The sequence below is a fragment of the Balaenoptera borealis genome (genome assembly GCF_965194805.1).
Source record: "Balaenoptera borealis genome assembly, chromosome: 14".
NCBI classification, from domain to species: Eukaryota; Metazoa; Chordata; class Mammalia; order Artiodactyla; family Balaenopteridae; genus Balaenoptera; species Balaenoptera borealis.
Genome location: NC_138875.1, coordinates 4,336,246 through 4,350,385, shown reverse-complemented (window position 1 = coordinate 4,350,385; position 14,140 = coordinate 4,336,246). Strand labels below are relative to the sequence as shown.

Genomic DNA, 14,140 nt, shown 5'->3' with positions numbered 1-14,140 from the left:
TACCTACCTGTGGATGTTTTAAAGAGAATGAAAAAGATCTGTATCTCATTCTAAAGACTAATCTCCAGGGCTTCCCTGGTGGCACAGTGGTTAAGAATCCGTCTGCCAATGCAGGGGACACGGGTTCGAGCCCTGGTCCGGGAAGATCCCACGTGCCGCGGAGCAGCTAAGCTCGTGCGCCACAACTACTGAGCCTGTGCTCTAGAGCCCGTGAGCCACAACTACTGAAGCCTGCATGCCACAACTACTGAAACCCACGTGCCCACGTGCCTAGAGCCCGTGCTCTGCAACAAGAGAAGCCACTGCAATGAGAAGCCTGTGCACCACAACGAAGAGTAACCCCTGCTCACCGCAACTAGAGAAAGCCCACACACAGCAACGAAGACCCAACACAGCCAAAAATAAATAAATAAATAAACAAACAAACAAACCAACATGCCCATTAAAAAAATAAATAAATAAAGACTAATCTCCAGCATAAATTATTAATTGGGAAAAATGAAGGAACTTAAAAGGGAGTACAGTATGCCTCATTTAAAAAAAAATGGGAGAAATATAAATATATTGATATATAGCATTATGTAGTCAAAAAGAAACATTTAAAGAACAAACCTTAGGCTAATATAAAGGGTTAACTTTGAAGGGAGGAAAAGAAGAGAAGTGAAGGGACAAGGGTAGAAGTAAATGTCTCTGAACTACATTGTTTTGTAACTTCAACTTTGGACCATATAAATGTTGTATGTAATTTTTAAATGTAAAAATAGAAGCAAAGCAATCCTGAAAAAATAAAAAATCAACTGAAACAAATCACTCTAATTGTATATCAAAGAGGTAGCATAACCACACACAGCAGAATTATTTTAGGTGACTTAACTTTTTCTAACATGACATATCTTAAACACATAAAGAACCACAAGGAAAATCTTAATTAAAATAACATTCAATAGGTTATTACTAATAATTTCAGTACTGTTTTTGAAATTATTATATATTTTGATGTTGTTCAGAACAAAGACTTTCAGCAAAAGAAAAGAAATATAAGTATATAATAAAAAAGGTTAATTAAAAACCCCAAGATCTTTAATTTAAATGAATGCATGATTTATTTCTACATATTATAAAATCTACAAACCTCATAGCTCTGCCCACTGAAAACCCTAAAAGAAATGAAAATCCAAGAGCAATGTGCATCCCTAGGATCCAGATTACGGTCTCTAAATACCACAGTGTAGTGGGAACGAAAAGGAACCAGAGCTCCTAGAGAAATGGCCAACTCCAGGTCTGGGTAGGAAACAGACAAAATGAGCTTGAGGTACCTTGTCCTGTTAGAACACAAGCAAGTTACCAAAGATGACCACACTCATATCAAAAGAACAGAAGCAGATGAGATGACAGCACAATTTGAACATCACAGTAACAATAAAAAGAATAATGACTTCAAGTGGACTAAAATACATAACCTCTATTTTTTTAATCCATGAATTCATAATAATACCTCCCCCCCAAAAAACTTACAAGTCATCTTCGAAGACTATTAGAGCATTAATCACTATGTTGTAAATTAATGAAGAATTAAGCATGTACCATGCCTTTCCTATATTAATTATATTTCATGGTAATTAAACAGTTGATAATAGAAAACCCTTCTTTATAAAAGAATGCTAATAATAGATGTAGAAGGAATGACAGAATTAGGGGATCATCATTTTACAATCGCTAATAAAATGATGGCTATAAGTACCCACCATCTGGTAAACATTCATGGAGAAATTTACAGAAGACGCAGGCTGAAAAATCCCTGAATCCACTGATCAATCTTAACCTATTTAATATTTAGGCAAATTGCTTGAAAGACGCAACATACCAAAGCTCACACAAGAAGAAATAGATAACCTAAATAGCCATACATCTGTAAAAGAAATTGAAACTGTAGTTAAAAACCTTCCCACGAAGCAAGCTCCAGGCCTCGATGGCTTCACAGGTGAATTCCACCAACCACTTAAGAAATACTGCCAATTGTATCCAAAATCCTCTGAAAAATTCAAGAGTTAGGAATACTTCCCAACTCATTCTATCAGATCAGCAGTGGCCTGAGACCAAAACCACACAAAGACATTACAAAACAAGTAGGAGATATAATATCAGAAATAACAAAGATGAAATACTTACTAAAAATCTTAAGAAATGTGCAAAATTAGTATGAAGAAAATTCTGGTACACTCCTACAAGACATAAAAGTATTTCTGAACAAACTGAAAGACACTCCACATTTATGGGTAGGGTAAATCAACGACGAAGATGTCAATCCACCCTAGGTTAATATACACATTTGTCGTAATTCTATCAGAAGCGCCATCAAGCACAGAAAAATCTAGAAATCTTCCCGAGACAAATGCAAAGACGGCTCAGAGAAGAAAGGAGGTTATGAAAAGGGCACAGAAGCCAGCCTGAAGTGGATCCCACTGACCAAACTGGGGACTTCACAAAGAACAAACTTAGCTTCCCAAAGAATAATATCTGTAATTGATTATAAATTACTGAGTAAATAAAAACCGAAGAGTCCAAAGTGACACTAAACAAGAAAGACAGAGAGGAGAGAGTGCACTCAAAACCGTTCCCCACCACAGGAGGCGACAATTACATCAATTTCCTAATCTGAAAATTGGTGGTTAAAAGAGAAAGGATGCAAGCATTTACCCTACCATTACAGGAATCTACCCAGTTGATGAAGGAAAGCTCTTTACAAAAGCTCAGCTAATAAATGTGGACACAATGACATAATTTTAAAACCACCATTTTCTAAACTCAAAAAAACTGATTTAGGCAAGGAGTATTAATGGATGCCAAATCCATTAACTAAAAGAATTTTGGGGAACAGGATATTCAGAAACGAAGTGCATAGTTTCCCCTATAAAATATTCTTACGATAAATGTTAAACTTCAGTCTAGGCAAGTCTCTATACCAAACTTCAAGGTCTTGGGACACAGAGCAAAGAGAGCAAGAGGAACCAGTCAGAGAAACCAGAGCAGGGCGCACTGCATTCCCTCTTTTCCTCCTCTTGACTGGTGTCCCTTCCCTCCTCTGTCCACCCCAGTCCGTGTCTCGGCTTCCGTGAGCGTGATAAACGCTGGTGCAGTACAGAGGGCTCGCTGCCTTTATTCTCATCCTGGACGGGCTCTACACTGGCCCTGCTGGCAAATCTACCAAATTCCTCTGAGAAAGAAGAGAAGAAGCTGGGGTGGGAGAGGGGGGATATGGTAGGGCAAAGCAATAAGTGCCAGTAGAAAGGCTGAGCAGAGAATATTCCAGAAGGCAGAGCAGGGGTGACGGTGATGACGGAGACAGAGCCAGCATCTGAGGAACTGCACAAGTCCTAGTGATCAGGGTCTGGGAGGACGGAGGGCCAGGACACAGTTAAGGGGCCAGCCAGGGGGCATTCTTAACTCAGATATACAACGTGCTCCCCTCGCCTCTCCAGCCTTGGAATTCCACTCTGAAACAAAAGACTCAGTGAGTTTCACCTTTGCTGGTGGAGAGGTTGCGAAACGTGCCACACAGGCAGAAAACTCCCCCGCTGTGCATATCAACATGGAGTTGGTAGTCACTCAGTCCACGCTCTGGGCTGTCATCCAAAAGGGGGGTATGAGGAGGCAGCTCGTAGGGGCTAAAAAGCAAAACAAAACGTATCTGTCAACACCAGAGCTAAAATGCTTGAACTGGAAATACTCTTTAAAAAATTAACACCCCTTCAAAGCACCAGCTCCCATCAAACCATTGCCAATCACGTTCAGTACCACAGACGCAGAAGAACGGCCCCACGTTCCTTCTACCAACTTCCATACAAACGGGCAGAAGCGCGTGTTCCCTGCGCATCCCCGGACCACCATGACAGAACATGGTTCTGACATCCGCCCGGGGCAGCAGCTCCGCTCCGCAGTGGTCTCGGCATCCAGAGGGCTGAACGCGCAGCAGGAAAATGCACCCAACAACAGACCTACAGCTCAGGGACTCCCCCGGAAGAAGACCAAAAGCCACAATGAACGCGTTTTCATTCAGTAAGGAACGCGTTACTATATAAGGTAACAAACTCAGAAGCACTGGGGAGCAATTCACGTTAAAAAAAAAAAAAAAAAAAAGGCCTATGGGAGTCTCAGCCCCAGGGGAAGGGTGAGAGGAGCAGGGAGCCGGAAAGCATGTCCCCCACCTGATGACCCGAAGTTCATTAACAGACACACTGTCCCAACCAAGCAAAAACACATCTGCAGGTCAGGCCAAGTGGGCCACAGGTCTGCCTGCCTTTCAAGACAGGAAAATGCAAACTACTGCAGAGAACTTGCAGCACCTCAGTGCACTAGCATCTTGTAGTAATGAAGCTTCCCTGCCCTTTAAATCACACTCCACAAGGTGCATCACCCTGAACCCGAACAAGTAAAGCAAACAGCTACTGACGGATAATCCAATGTTTTTAGCAACAGCTACGTAATTTTGTCTGTTGGCTTCTGTCTATTGATTAAAGACAGAATGTCTTTGTAGCTATTCTCAGGATACTAAGATGGTATCAACTCCGAATCCTTTATGCTGACTGCACAAAATTTAATACACCACATACAGATACATACATAGCAGCCGAGCCTAACGTGCTCCGCTCCACAAGGTGATGGAAATGAAGATTTGCCATAACAAAAGCCAGTTCTTCCTCCCTCTGAAAAAGAATACATTTTTCAACTGAAATATTTTAATTTTTCATAAGGTCATTGTGAAGATCGCAGCACATTCATCTTACAGATAGATGTGGTTTCTTACAACCTAAGATTCCTGCAGTGCCAAAGCATTATCACTGTCTAATATGACTTATCTGTCACATTCATAGCAGGACCACAATGCATCCAAATACGCAGAGCACGTGGTACCAAAAGGATTAACACCCTAGTATTTATGAAACATCAAAGTGCTGTCTGACACATGATGACTGTGGAAATATATTTTGTTAGCTCCAGGTTGTTTCAAAGTCTTTTCAAAGATAAAGAGAAGGCTGGTACGAACTTCACAAGGTTAATCCCACACACACTCAGCAGCCGCGGCAGGACCTGTTTGACTTGGCAAACCCGGTGGGAGGGATTAGACTCCAAGTCCACTCATCAGCAGGTCGGGCAGCAGCAGACAGGACGGGACGGCACAGGAGCCGACACCCGTTTCTCCCCGGGCACAGCTGCCCTGCCGGGGGAAGGTGACCCAGACGGCAGCCTGAAGCTGCCCTTCTCCAGGGTCAACCAGAGTCCTGGCATCCGCTCGGCCAACCCAGATGGACCAACTCAAGAGCCCAGAGCGAGCCAAGTGCTGCCTGGCCCCCAGTCACCTTGTACAGAGGGAGTGAGGGAGAAAGACGACCCGACGGCCAGAGCAGGACGAGGGAAGAAAAGGTCCGGAGGCTGGCGTGGGGACCTGGGTTCTGCCTGGCCGCCGTGTACAGACGTGAGTGCTATTCCCACAGTCAACTTGGGAGCTGCCATCCTTACATGGCTCCAGGCGAGACGCGTCTGAGGGCCCCAGGTTAAACGCACAGGAGATGCTCCGGCAGAGGAAGGGCGTGAAAGGAGAAGGATGGAATGTGGACCGGCTGGAGGAGGAAGGGGAAAGTCCCAGGATGCTAGCGGGGTAACGTGAACCAAAGCGCCCGGCGGGAAGGGCTGGTTCGTCACAGGCGAGGGTAGAACGGCAGACCTGCCGCGAAGGCGCGAGGGCCAGGCAGCGGGGAACGTGAGGTCCGTAGGAGGTCGCTGAACGTCTAAAGGACTTAACCCTTGACCCCATGCACGACGGGAGCAAACGTGGCAGGTACGGTCCGGGCTTACCTTCCAGAGCCCCACCACGAGGCCCGGGTGCAGGCAGAAGATCCGGATCAGCCCGTCACAGCCAAGCATGGTGGACTCGGTTAAGCGACTCAGGTTGTACTTCCCAATTAAAGAATGCCATCGGGGTCTTTGAACATCATGCCAAAGAAAGGAGAGAGAAAAATGAGCTCTGGCTTCCCCCGTGTTGTTGATTCTCTTTGGCACATCTAAAAAGACTATTAAGAACATGCTAATCATGTACACATTGCTAATAAGGAGAAACAACTTGTATAAATAAAAGGCAAAATGGCAAGTCCAAATTTCTCACCATCTATCTTATTCTCCCCACCCCCGCTCTTACTGTCAACTCTACGGCCTCGCCAGCAGTGAGCTGAACAATCACACAGGTGAGGGAGAGGAAGAACCGTCTTCTATCCTCTTCCCCTCAAAACCCAGCACAACGCTACGATCAGCAGTAGATTCTCAACGTACGGGATGCATAAGCTAAGATGAAATCCCTTAAATGACAAAAAAGCTGGGGGTCTAGTAGGCGGCCTGAAAGCAGGGTTACCTTTTAAACTTATTATCAAGAATAGCTCAGAGATGGTGAAAACTGTAACGTCAGAAAATAAATTTAAACCAAAATCATGAGTGTTTTCATGAAGGAGATACAGCATGAACTCGACATTAGAATTAGTGTCTAAGAGTAAGTAACTCAAATGTGTAAGAAAACACAACCCAACTCTACTGTTCATCATGACACATAAACAGAATGAAACATTCTGTTCGCTCTATCATGGTAGGCGGAGATGTCTGTCATTCCCAGAGGCAATTCAGGACACCCTGAGGGAGAGGCGATCTCAGTGGTCAGTTAACACAGCTCAGCACCAGAGGAAAGTCTCCAAGGAGCTGGGGCCAAGGGTGCGCCTCCAGCACCTAAGACACACGCCAGCAGGTGACAGGTATTCAACTGTTCATTAAGCAGAAGTTAAAAGCCAAGGCATTCAGCCGTGCGCTGTTTCCAAGCAGAGGGGGCCGTAAGCGTGGAAACCAGATGCCTGGCTGCCAGAGGACCCTGGCCCCTCACTCAGGGAGCTTCCTGTGCTGAGAGCTACACCGGTCAGGGAGAGGCGGTCGGTGAGCGTGCACGTGAGCGAGAACCTAAAAATACGCTCAGCGCGGGAGAGCAGACTGCGGGGAAGCTGAACGCCAGGCTGGGAACCGGAGCTGAAACCTTAGCTCCAGCCCTACAGACTGTCTCAGCGTGACCTTCATCTGTGTCCGGGGAGACGGCCCCACCTTCGAGGGAGGGAAATGAAATGAGAGAACCTCCCCAGAGCGCTCGCAGCAGCCACTGCTGTGACATCATCAGTGTGGCCACGAGGCGGCGGGGCTGGGAGAACACCCCTCAATGTGCCCGAAGCCCGCACCCTCAGACGCAAGGCTCCAGACCAGCTGCACGGACTCCACAGAGAACAGGCTGGTCCCCCTTTGCCTCGGCCTCACGGGTTCGTCCCCGTTCGTCTGCACGGGGCGCAGAAACTAAGGTTGACATCTACCCCCCCGTTTCTCAGAAGTTCGGGACGCAGGGCGTCACCTGCAAAATGGAAAATGCTGGCCACAGTGACAGCGCAAAGTGTCCGACCAGGAAGGCACATATGACAGGGACATGCAAACTGCAAATTACATAGATAAGGCTTTCACTGTTTTAAAAAAAAAGTCTCACGGAGGAAACAAGAAAGACCCAAGTCAGAATCACCGAGTTTCTCCTCTGCTGTCACACAGACGCACACAAGGATTTGTTTCCGCACGATGAAAGCATCTGCTCACAAACTTGCGATAAAAGTGCCGATCAAAAGAGATTCCTGAAAAACACTTTCAGTGTTTGTTCACCACTGTTTATCAAGTGCTGTCTGAAGTCCATTGAGTTTTAATGTAAATAAATTATATTAAATGAATTTTCCCAATGAATTTTGGCATTTCTGTCACTGTGCAGTATCTAGTATTCCTGACCTGGATGACAATTTCAGGAACATAGTATCTTTAACTGAGCTTTACAATTCAACACTATTCATTTATGAACTTTCATGATCATTTAATTGATGTTAACAATTCTGTCCTAATCCCTGTAAACAATATCTCATGATATCAAGTAACATAGTGTTCAAACTAGTACCGAGGTTGCAGACTCATTCTCCAAATATAATTTCATGGTGCATAAAACCTAAAGACCGCATTAGAAAAATCTGGGGTCCGTCATGATACCATATAGAATTGCAGAGATTTATGCAAATAAACGTACCATTCAAAAAAATTACTGGTTCCAAAATATCTTCAGTTAACATAATCAGGGAAAATAATCCCCGCGTTTTTCTTCACGGCAGTAAGGATATTTTCGGAATGCAGCAAGACCTGGATTTACTAGCACTAGGAATACAATGCCTCCACGTTCACGGCACGACAACCAGACCAGCGATCACGGAAACAGTCCTCAAAGAGCCAGCACCAGAGGGAGGGACCACAAACAAAGTCCTCAGGGACAAGTCGCAGAAATGTGTCTGTACGCAGGGGAACCAGCAAAGGAGGTGGTTCTTCTGTGGAGATGCAGACCCTAAAGTGAGATCTCAACACCTTCCATGGCAAGGGCTGGGAGAGAAGCCCGCAGTGGGGTTGCAGCTCACAAGGCCTAAGAACAACATCCGCAGATGCCCTGCAAGGTCACAGGGGCCTGAAAGCGGGAAGGAGGAGGCCGGGGACAGGAAACCAACACTGGAGAAGGAGAAGGCGGCTACCTTCGCGTTTCCATACATTTTATGTCAGGAAGTCAGGGTGCTATGTGTGCCACAGTCCAGCTTTGGAAGAAAATGACTAGTGGTGAGAAAAGTGAGCATGAGAGAGTTCTTGGGAAAAGCAAAAGCCTGATAATGAGTATGAATCCAGGGCAAAGCCACCTCGTGACAGAATAATAATAAGTACTCAGTAAGCATAAGAATACGACACACACGCATCTGATTTATGCATTTGATGATGAAATGTTTCGCTCTTCTTCACAGCAGCCTACATCACGACTGTCATCACCCCATTTTACAGATGAGAAAACAAAGGCACAGAAAAGTCACCTGCACAAGACTGCATATCTAGCCAAGTTCAACACAGAAGCACATAAAAAAAAATAAATGACTTTATGATCTACTGTCTAAACTATGATTACTGTATCCCTTACTAAAGAAGGAAAATATAATAGTTTTATATATCTTTGTGTTAAAATGGTTAAAACTAAAAACTTCAAAAGGCCGGCCATCTATCATCCAGGAAATTATTATGAGAATATCATTCCCTAAGTTATAGATAACCAAGGTATGAAGAGCCTAAGCTCAGGCTTAGTCATCAATGTGATAAGCCCCTGCTTTTCCTATATGATAGTGATCCAGAATGAAAGAGAAGGCTTTAAGATGCAATCAAATTAAAATACACCACTGGTATTTTTTAATGACAAAAGGAAGGCCAACTGGCACTTACATATAAGATGTCCTCACCCAGAAGTTCTGCTGATTAGTACTTACCCGTTTTTGATGGGGGTTTGAGACCGGTTCATAAACACTGGCGTCACCCCACACAAATCTAAGGTTGACAGTGTGACAAGACGTGGCCAGTCTTTGCCGTACCACACAGCCGTGACTGATGAATCGTTGATGGAAAGATCAACGTGTTCCAGGATGTGTTCTTTTCCACTATTTTCTTTCAGTATTATTACCCAACCTAAACCAGATATTCTGAAGAAAGAAAAGCAAGCAAAAATGTTTGCCTAGTGGAAAAAAAAACCAAAAAACAAAAAAACTGCAGTCTATCACATGTCATCTCTAAAGCACCTGGTACCCTAAAAGCCAAAGCCAAAGTTCCTAGAACACGCCCGACGTAAATTTTCAAGTCACAACAGTTCTCTCTTAGGACTTGTCTCCTCACCTAACAAACACTCACAGAACAGCTGCTTTGTTCCAGGAACTGGCAATACACAGATAAAGAACCCAAAGGGCTCTGCCCATGGAGGGATGCCTTGAATGAATCTCCTGCTTTACTACAGCTGACGACCAGGCTGCTTCTGCTTTTCATAAATCCTTTGAACCAAATATATGCAATAGGAAAATACTATATATCTTATAGATACACAAAAGCACAAAATATCCAGCAGTCCCTCACAATACAAACCACACATCCGTTCCATACACACAATACTCGGAACTTACACCACCCTTCTTCTTTAAGGTGATGGTGTATCTCAGTGTTTAACGGCCCTCTCATGACCACCACGCCCACCTCAAGAAGCCACGCCTGCCTACCTGAGGGCCTCTTTGGTCTTAACTGGGAGGCCTGTGTAAGGGTGGAGACGTTTGAGAACCCGAGCTAGACCTGCTTTTACAGATGCTATTTGTTTTGTAATATATTCTTTCTTCCAATATCCAGCTTCTTTATCCCCAACTGACAGTGAGTTCATAGACACGGCTGTCTTCTCTACTGAATTAACTTTCCAATTAAATCTTTTAGGTGAAAAGGCAGTTGAGTAGATTCTGATCCAAATAAAACTGGGGGAAGAGAGGAAATATGTTAACTGTCTAAGAGACACTGTAATGCACCTGTAATAGGAATATATTAAATTAGAGATATGCAATCATTTTTAAATAGTCTATTTCCATGAACAAGTCAAGCTGAACACTTACAGTTGTTCATATGTTAAACTGTAGTGTGAGGTAAGCGTTTTAGATTCACCAACCCACAGGAAAAGCTTGCTTCCCGGGGCTGAGTTAAAGTGAGTGATCTCATATTATTTGGTACCATCCCTAATAAGAACTGCCGTCTTACACCAATAATTGAATAGAAGATCTACTATAGAAAAAAGCAGGAAGTGTATACAATATGATTCCCTATCTTTAATGCATACATGTTTCTGAAAAGAGCAGAAAGGAGTTTTATATAGATAGATAGATAGATACAGATATATACACACACAGAGAAATGCCAACAGTAACTGACATGTATGGAATTGTATGTTCTTTTTCCTTTCTGTATTTTAATTTTTCAACAATGAACATGGACTGCTTGCTCAAAGAGGAAAAAAATAAAGATGATTAATGACAACTAACAGTGACAGTTAACATTTTTGAGCACCAGGTGTTGAGCGCTGCTTCAGCACTTTGTATGCATTAACTCACTTCATCCCCCCAGCAAACCCATGAGGCAGCAGCTACTACTGTCCCCGCTGAACCAATGATGTGACTGAGGCCCAGATGCAAAGTGCCCTGGCCCAGATCTGTACATAAGTGACAGAACTGCCACTGAATCCACGCAGCCTCAACCCCTGCATGTCACTGCCGCTTCAACAGCACAAAGAAATGGGTCCAGACAACTGTATCCACATTCAGAGAGCCAATCAGCCACAACGCTGGAATTCGACTCCATACCCTCGGTTGTTACAGCAACCATCCTAACACTCCTGTGATGAACCATTTTCACACACGTTATCTCACTTAATTCAAGGTCAGTGGAGCCTCAGGAGAACGAAAACATCTTACGGAATTAAAATATTACATATATTGTTCCCCTTGATTATTTATAAAACACAAAGTTCAAGTTTAGGATGCTTTTGACAGTCGCCAAACCCAAATACATTCATTTCTTGATCACAAAATGCTCCACCTTGTTAAAAAGCTAAAGCAGATTTAAGGACAAGAGCATATTTGTCTAATCTGACTATCAGTCAAGCACAGAAAAACTTCAGTCAGGTTGTTCAGGACATAGGGCCAATTTAATGTTTTGATAAAGTGTTTCCCAGAGGGCTGGAAAATAACCCCCCATGTGAGGATCCAGCTCCAGCCCGATGTAGGCCTCCCTGTTACCCCACGCAGAGACTGATGCTCAGGCCAAGGGCTGCCCTACGCAGGGCAGGGAGGCAGCGCCACCGGAACAGCAGGGCGCCAGGGAGACCCCACCCTTGCAGCGTGTCTCCCAAAAGTCAGCAGTGTAATTGGCTACAGCAGGGCTCCTGCCCTCTCCTCAGACAATGCTTAGAAAGTACCGTTAACTTTTTAGAAACATTCATCGTTTACCTATCCAGTTGTTAATACAACCTTTTATGAAGTCTGGCTATGAAAGCACACTCTTAAAAATACAATTCAGGGACTTCCCTGGTAGCGCAGTGGTTAAGAATCTGCTTGCCAGTGCAGGGGACACGGGTTTGAGCCCTGGTCTGGGAAGATCCCACATGCCGCAGAGCAAATAAACCCGTGTGCCACACTACTGAAGCCCACGTGCTATAGAGCACGGGCTCTGCAACAGGAGAAGCCACAGCAATGAGAAGCCCACGCACAGCAACGAAGAGTAGCCCCGGCTCTCCGCAACTAGAGAAAGCCCACGTGCAGCAATGAAGACTGAATGCAGCCAAAAATAAATAAAATAAATAAATTTTAAAAAAAATACAATTCAACTGACACAATTAAGATTCTCCTCCAAAAAAGGAAACAAACTTTATTAAGGGTAACTTCCTAAGAAGCTCAGCTTTTTAGAGGACAGCTACTTCCAAGAAAGTGGGATGGGCAAGTATGCAAAGACTCTCACTAGAGCTGAGCCCACAAATGCGCTGAGAGGCCTGGTGCCTGCCCCGTGTGGGTCTTGGATAGAGGCGATATAGAGACTAAGAAACTTATAATTTATTAGTTTATCTAAATAGTCTGAGTTCTATCCTTGAGTAAGGTAAGAACCTGCAAAAAAGCTACAGTTTTCAACATTTAGTTGACCCCTTCCTTGAAAAATGCCTCACTGAACTTTGCTTTAGTGAATGTCTTCATCTCTTACTAAGGGTCTTTAAGGAAGAGACACACAAAACTTGCCCTACATTCATTCTAGAACTATTTCAGGAATTGACACTATGCACGTATACTGACACAGACGTGTATTCTCTAATACAGGAAATATCTTTTTAAATTAAGAGATAAGAAAACCGCCCTGCCCAACCAGAGAATAATACACGTCCCCTTCTCATTATGAGAACTTGGTGCTCATTATACGACCTGGAGAAATTTTTAACACAGATTCTTGAACATAGAGTTAAAATCTGCAGAAATCTACACATCAGGGATCCAAATATTTATTTGAACTCTCCCAGGTTTTCTAATGCAGCCATTCCATGGACCGGCATCTGAGAACCACTGTACAGACGTTTCCTGCTCACTGCGTTCCAAGATTCAACAATATCACAGCCCTCCATCTGTTACTCTCCGTTTCCTCACCCTATGAAACCACCAGTGAAATCCGCATTCCCCCTTATCTTGCTCTTTTCCCTGGTTGATACGGGGGTTCCGTGTGGGATCAGTATCTGTCTGATCTTTCGATGTTCAAGGACAGAGGGACCTCAAAGCCAAGACACCACAAACCTCACCAGAAGTTTGCAGGATTCCACTGTCTCGCCCCCAAGATAAACTTCTGAGCTGCAGACAAAGATCAAAGCGACAAAACAAAAGAAGGGGTTTCATCCCTCTTTTCACAGATCTCCGCTAGCCCAGGGGCGCCCCACTGGCCTCCTGCTTCCAGGGCAAAGGCTCCCTGAGCGCATGTTCTCTCCTATCCCGCCCGCTTTACGCTTCCCCACCAAGCAAGTTCCACGGCTGGCAAGTTTCGGTTCTCCCCACACACACCTAAGGGAGCCCCTGCCTTGTCTTCCTTAGGATCTGCTCTGCAAGGCCCGGGCTGGGGTTAGCCAGGGGCAGGCTCCGCAGTGCCGCCGCAGACTGTGGGTACGTCTGCCTGCCTCGGGGACAGCAGACCAAAAGCCACTTTCTCCAACAGTTACACCAGCAACAAGCTTCATCTTCTTCAGTTCACGCAAAGAGATGCAGAGAAATGCAGACCTTTGAGAATATCACACATTAGACATATTCCTACTCATGTATAAAACTACTCTTGAAATTCTTTTAAATTCTAAAAAATGGTTAAAAAGCTCCTACTAGTTTTCACGACTTCCATCAAAACACCATCAAACACGACAGAGAGGTTTGGTTTTCTCCTTACTTGTCATTGGCCAGGTGATAAAAGCGCCTGTTCACACATCCGGCGCACAGCAGGGCCACCGCATCCAAGTAGGACAAGATCTTCAGCAGGATTTCTGAAGGCAAACTGAGAGAGGGAGGAATCAGAGAAACATCCAGAAAACAACTGGCCATGCATCTCCAAATGGAAGGCAACAAACACACGCTTCCTGTACAAGAGGCACACTGCACCCTCATTTTCAATCATTTCTCGATTGATACGCTCTGCTTAT

General features: G+C 44.4%; 1 protein-coding gene across 47 annotated transcripts in view; it reads right to left on the bottom strand.

The window, feature by feature from the left end:
* FBXO15 (F-box protein 15) overlaps window positions 1–14,140 on the bottom strand; it is a 585,398-nt gene that overhangs the window by 558,457 nt on the left and 12,801 nt on the right. For all 47 annotated transcript variants that reach the window (XR_014234370.1, XR_014234371.1, XR_014234372.1 and 44 more), the window contains exons 3-8: window positions 13,891–13,995; window positions 10,170–10,412; window positions 9,396–9,605; window positions 5,854–5,980; window positions 4,621–4,703; window positions 3,523–3,665 (exon numbers count right to left, since the gene is read on the bottom strand). Coding sequence is in view for 41 of the 47 variants with exons in the window: in XM_082355200.1 (XP_082211326.1) it covers window positions 3,523–3,665; window positions 4,621–4,703; window positions 5,854–5,980; window positions 9,396–9,605; window positions 10,170–10,412; window positions 13,891–13,995 (911 nt within the window). In the remaining 6 variants the exon portion in view is untranslated. The remainder of the gene's footprint in view (window positions 1–3,522; window positions 3,666–4,620; window positions 4,704–5,853; window positions 5,981–9,395; window positions 9,606–10,169; window positions 10,413–13,890; window positions 13,996–14,140) is intronic.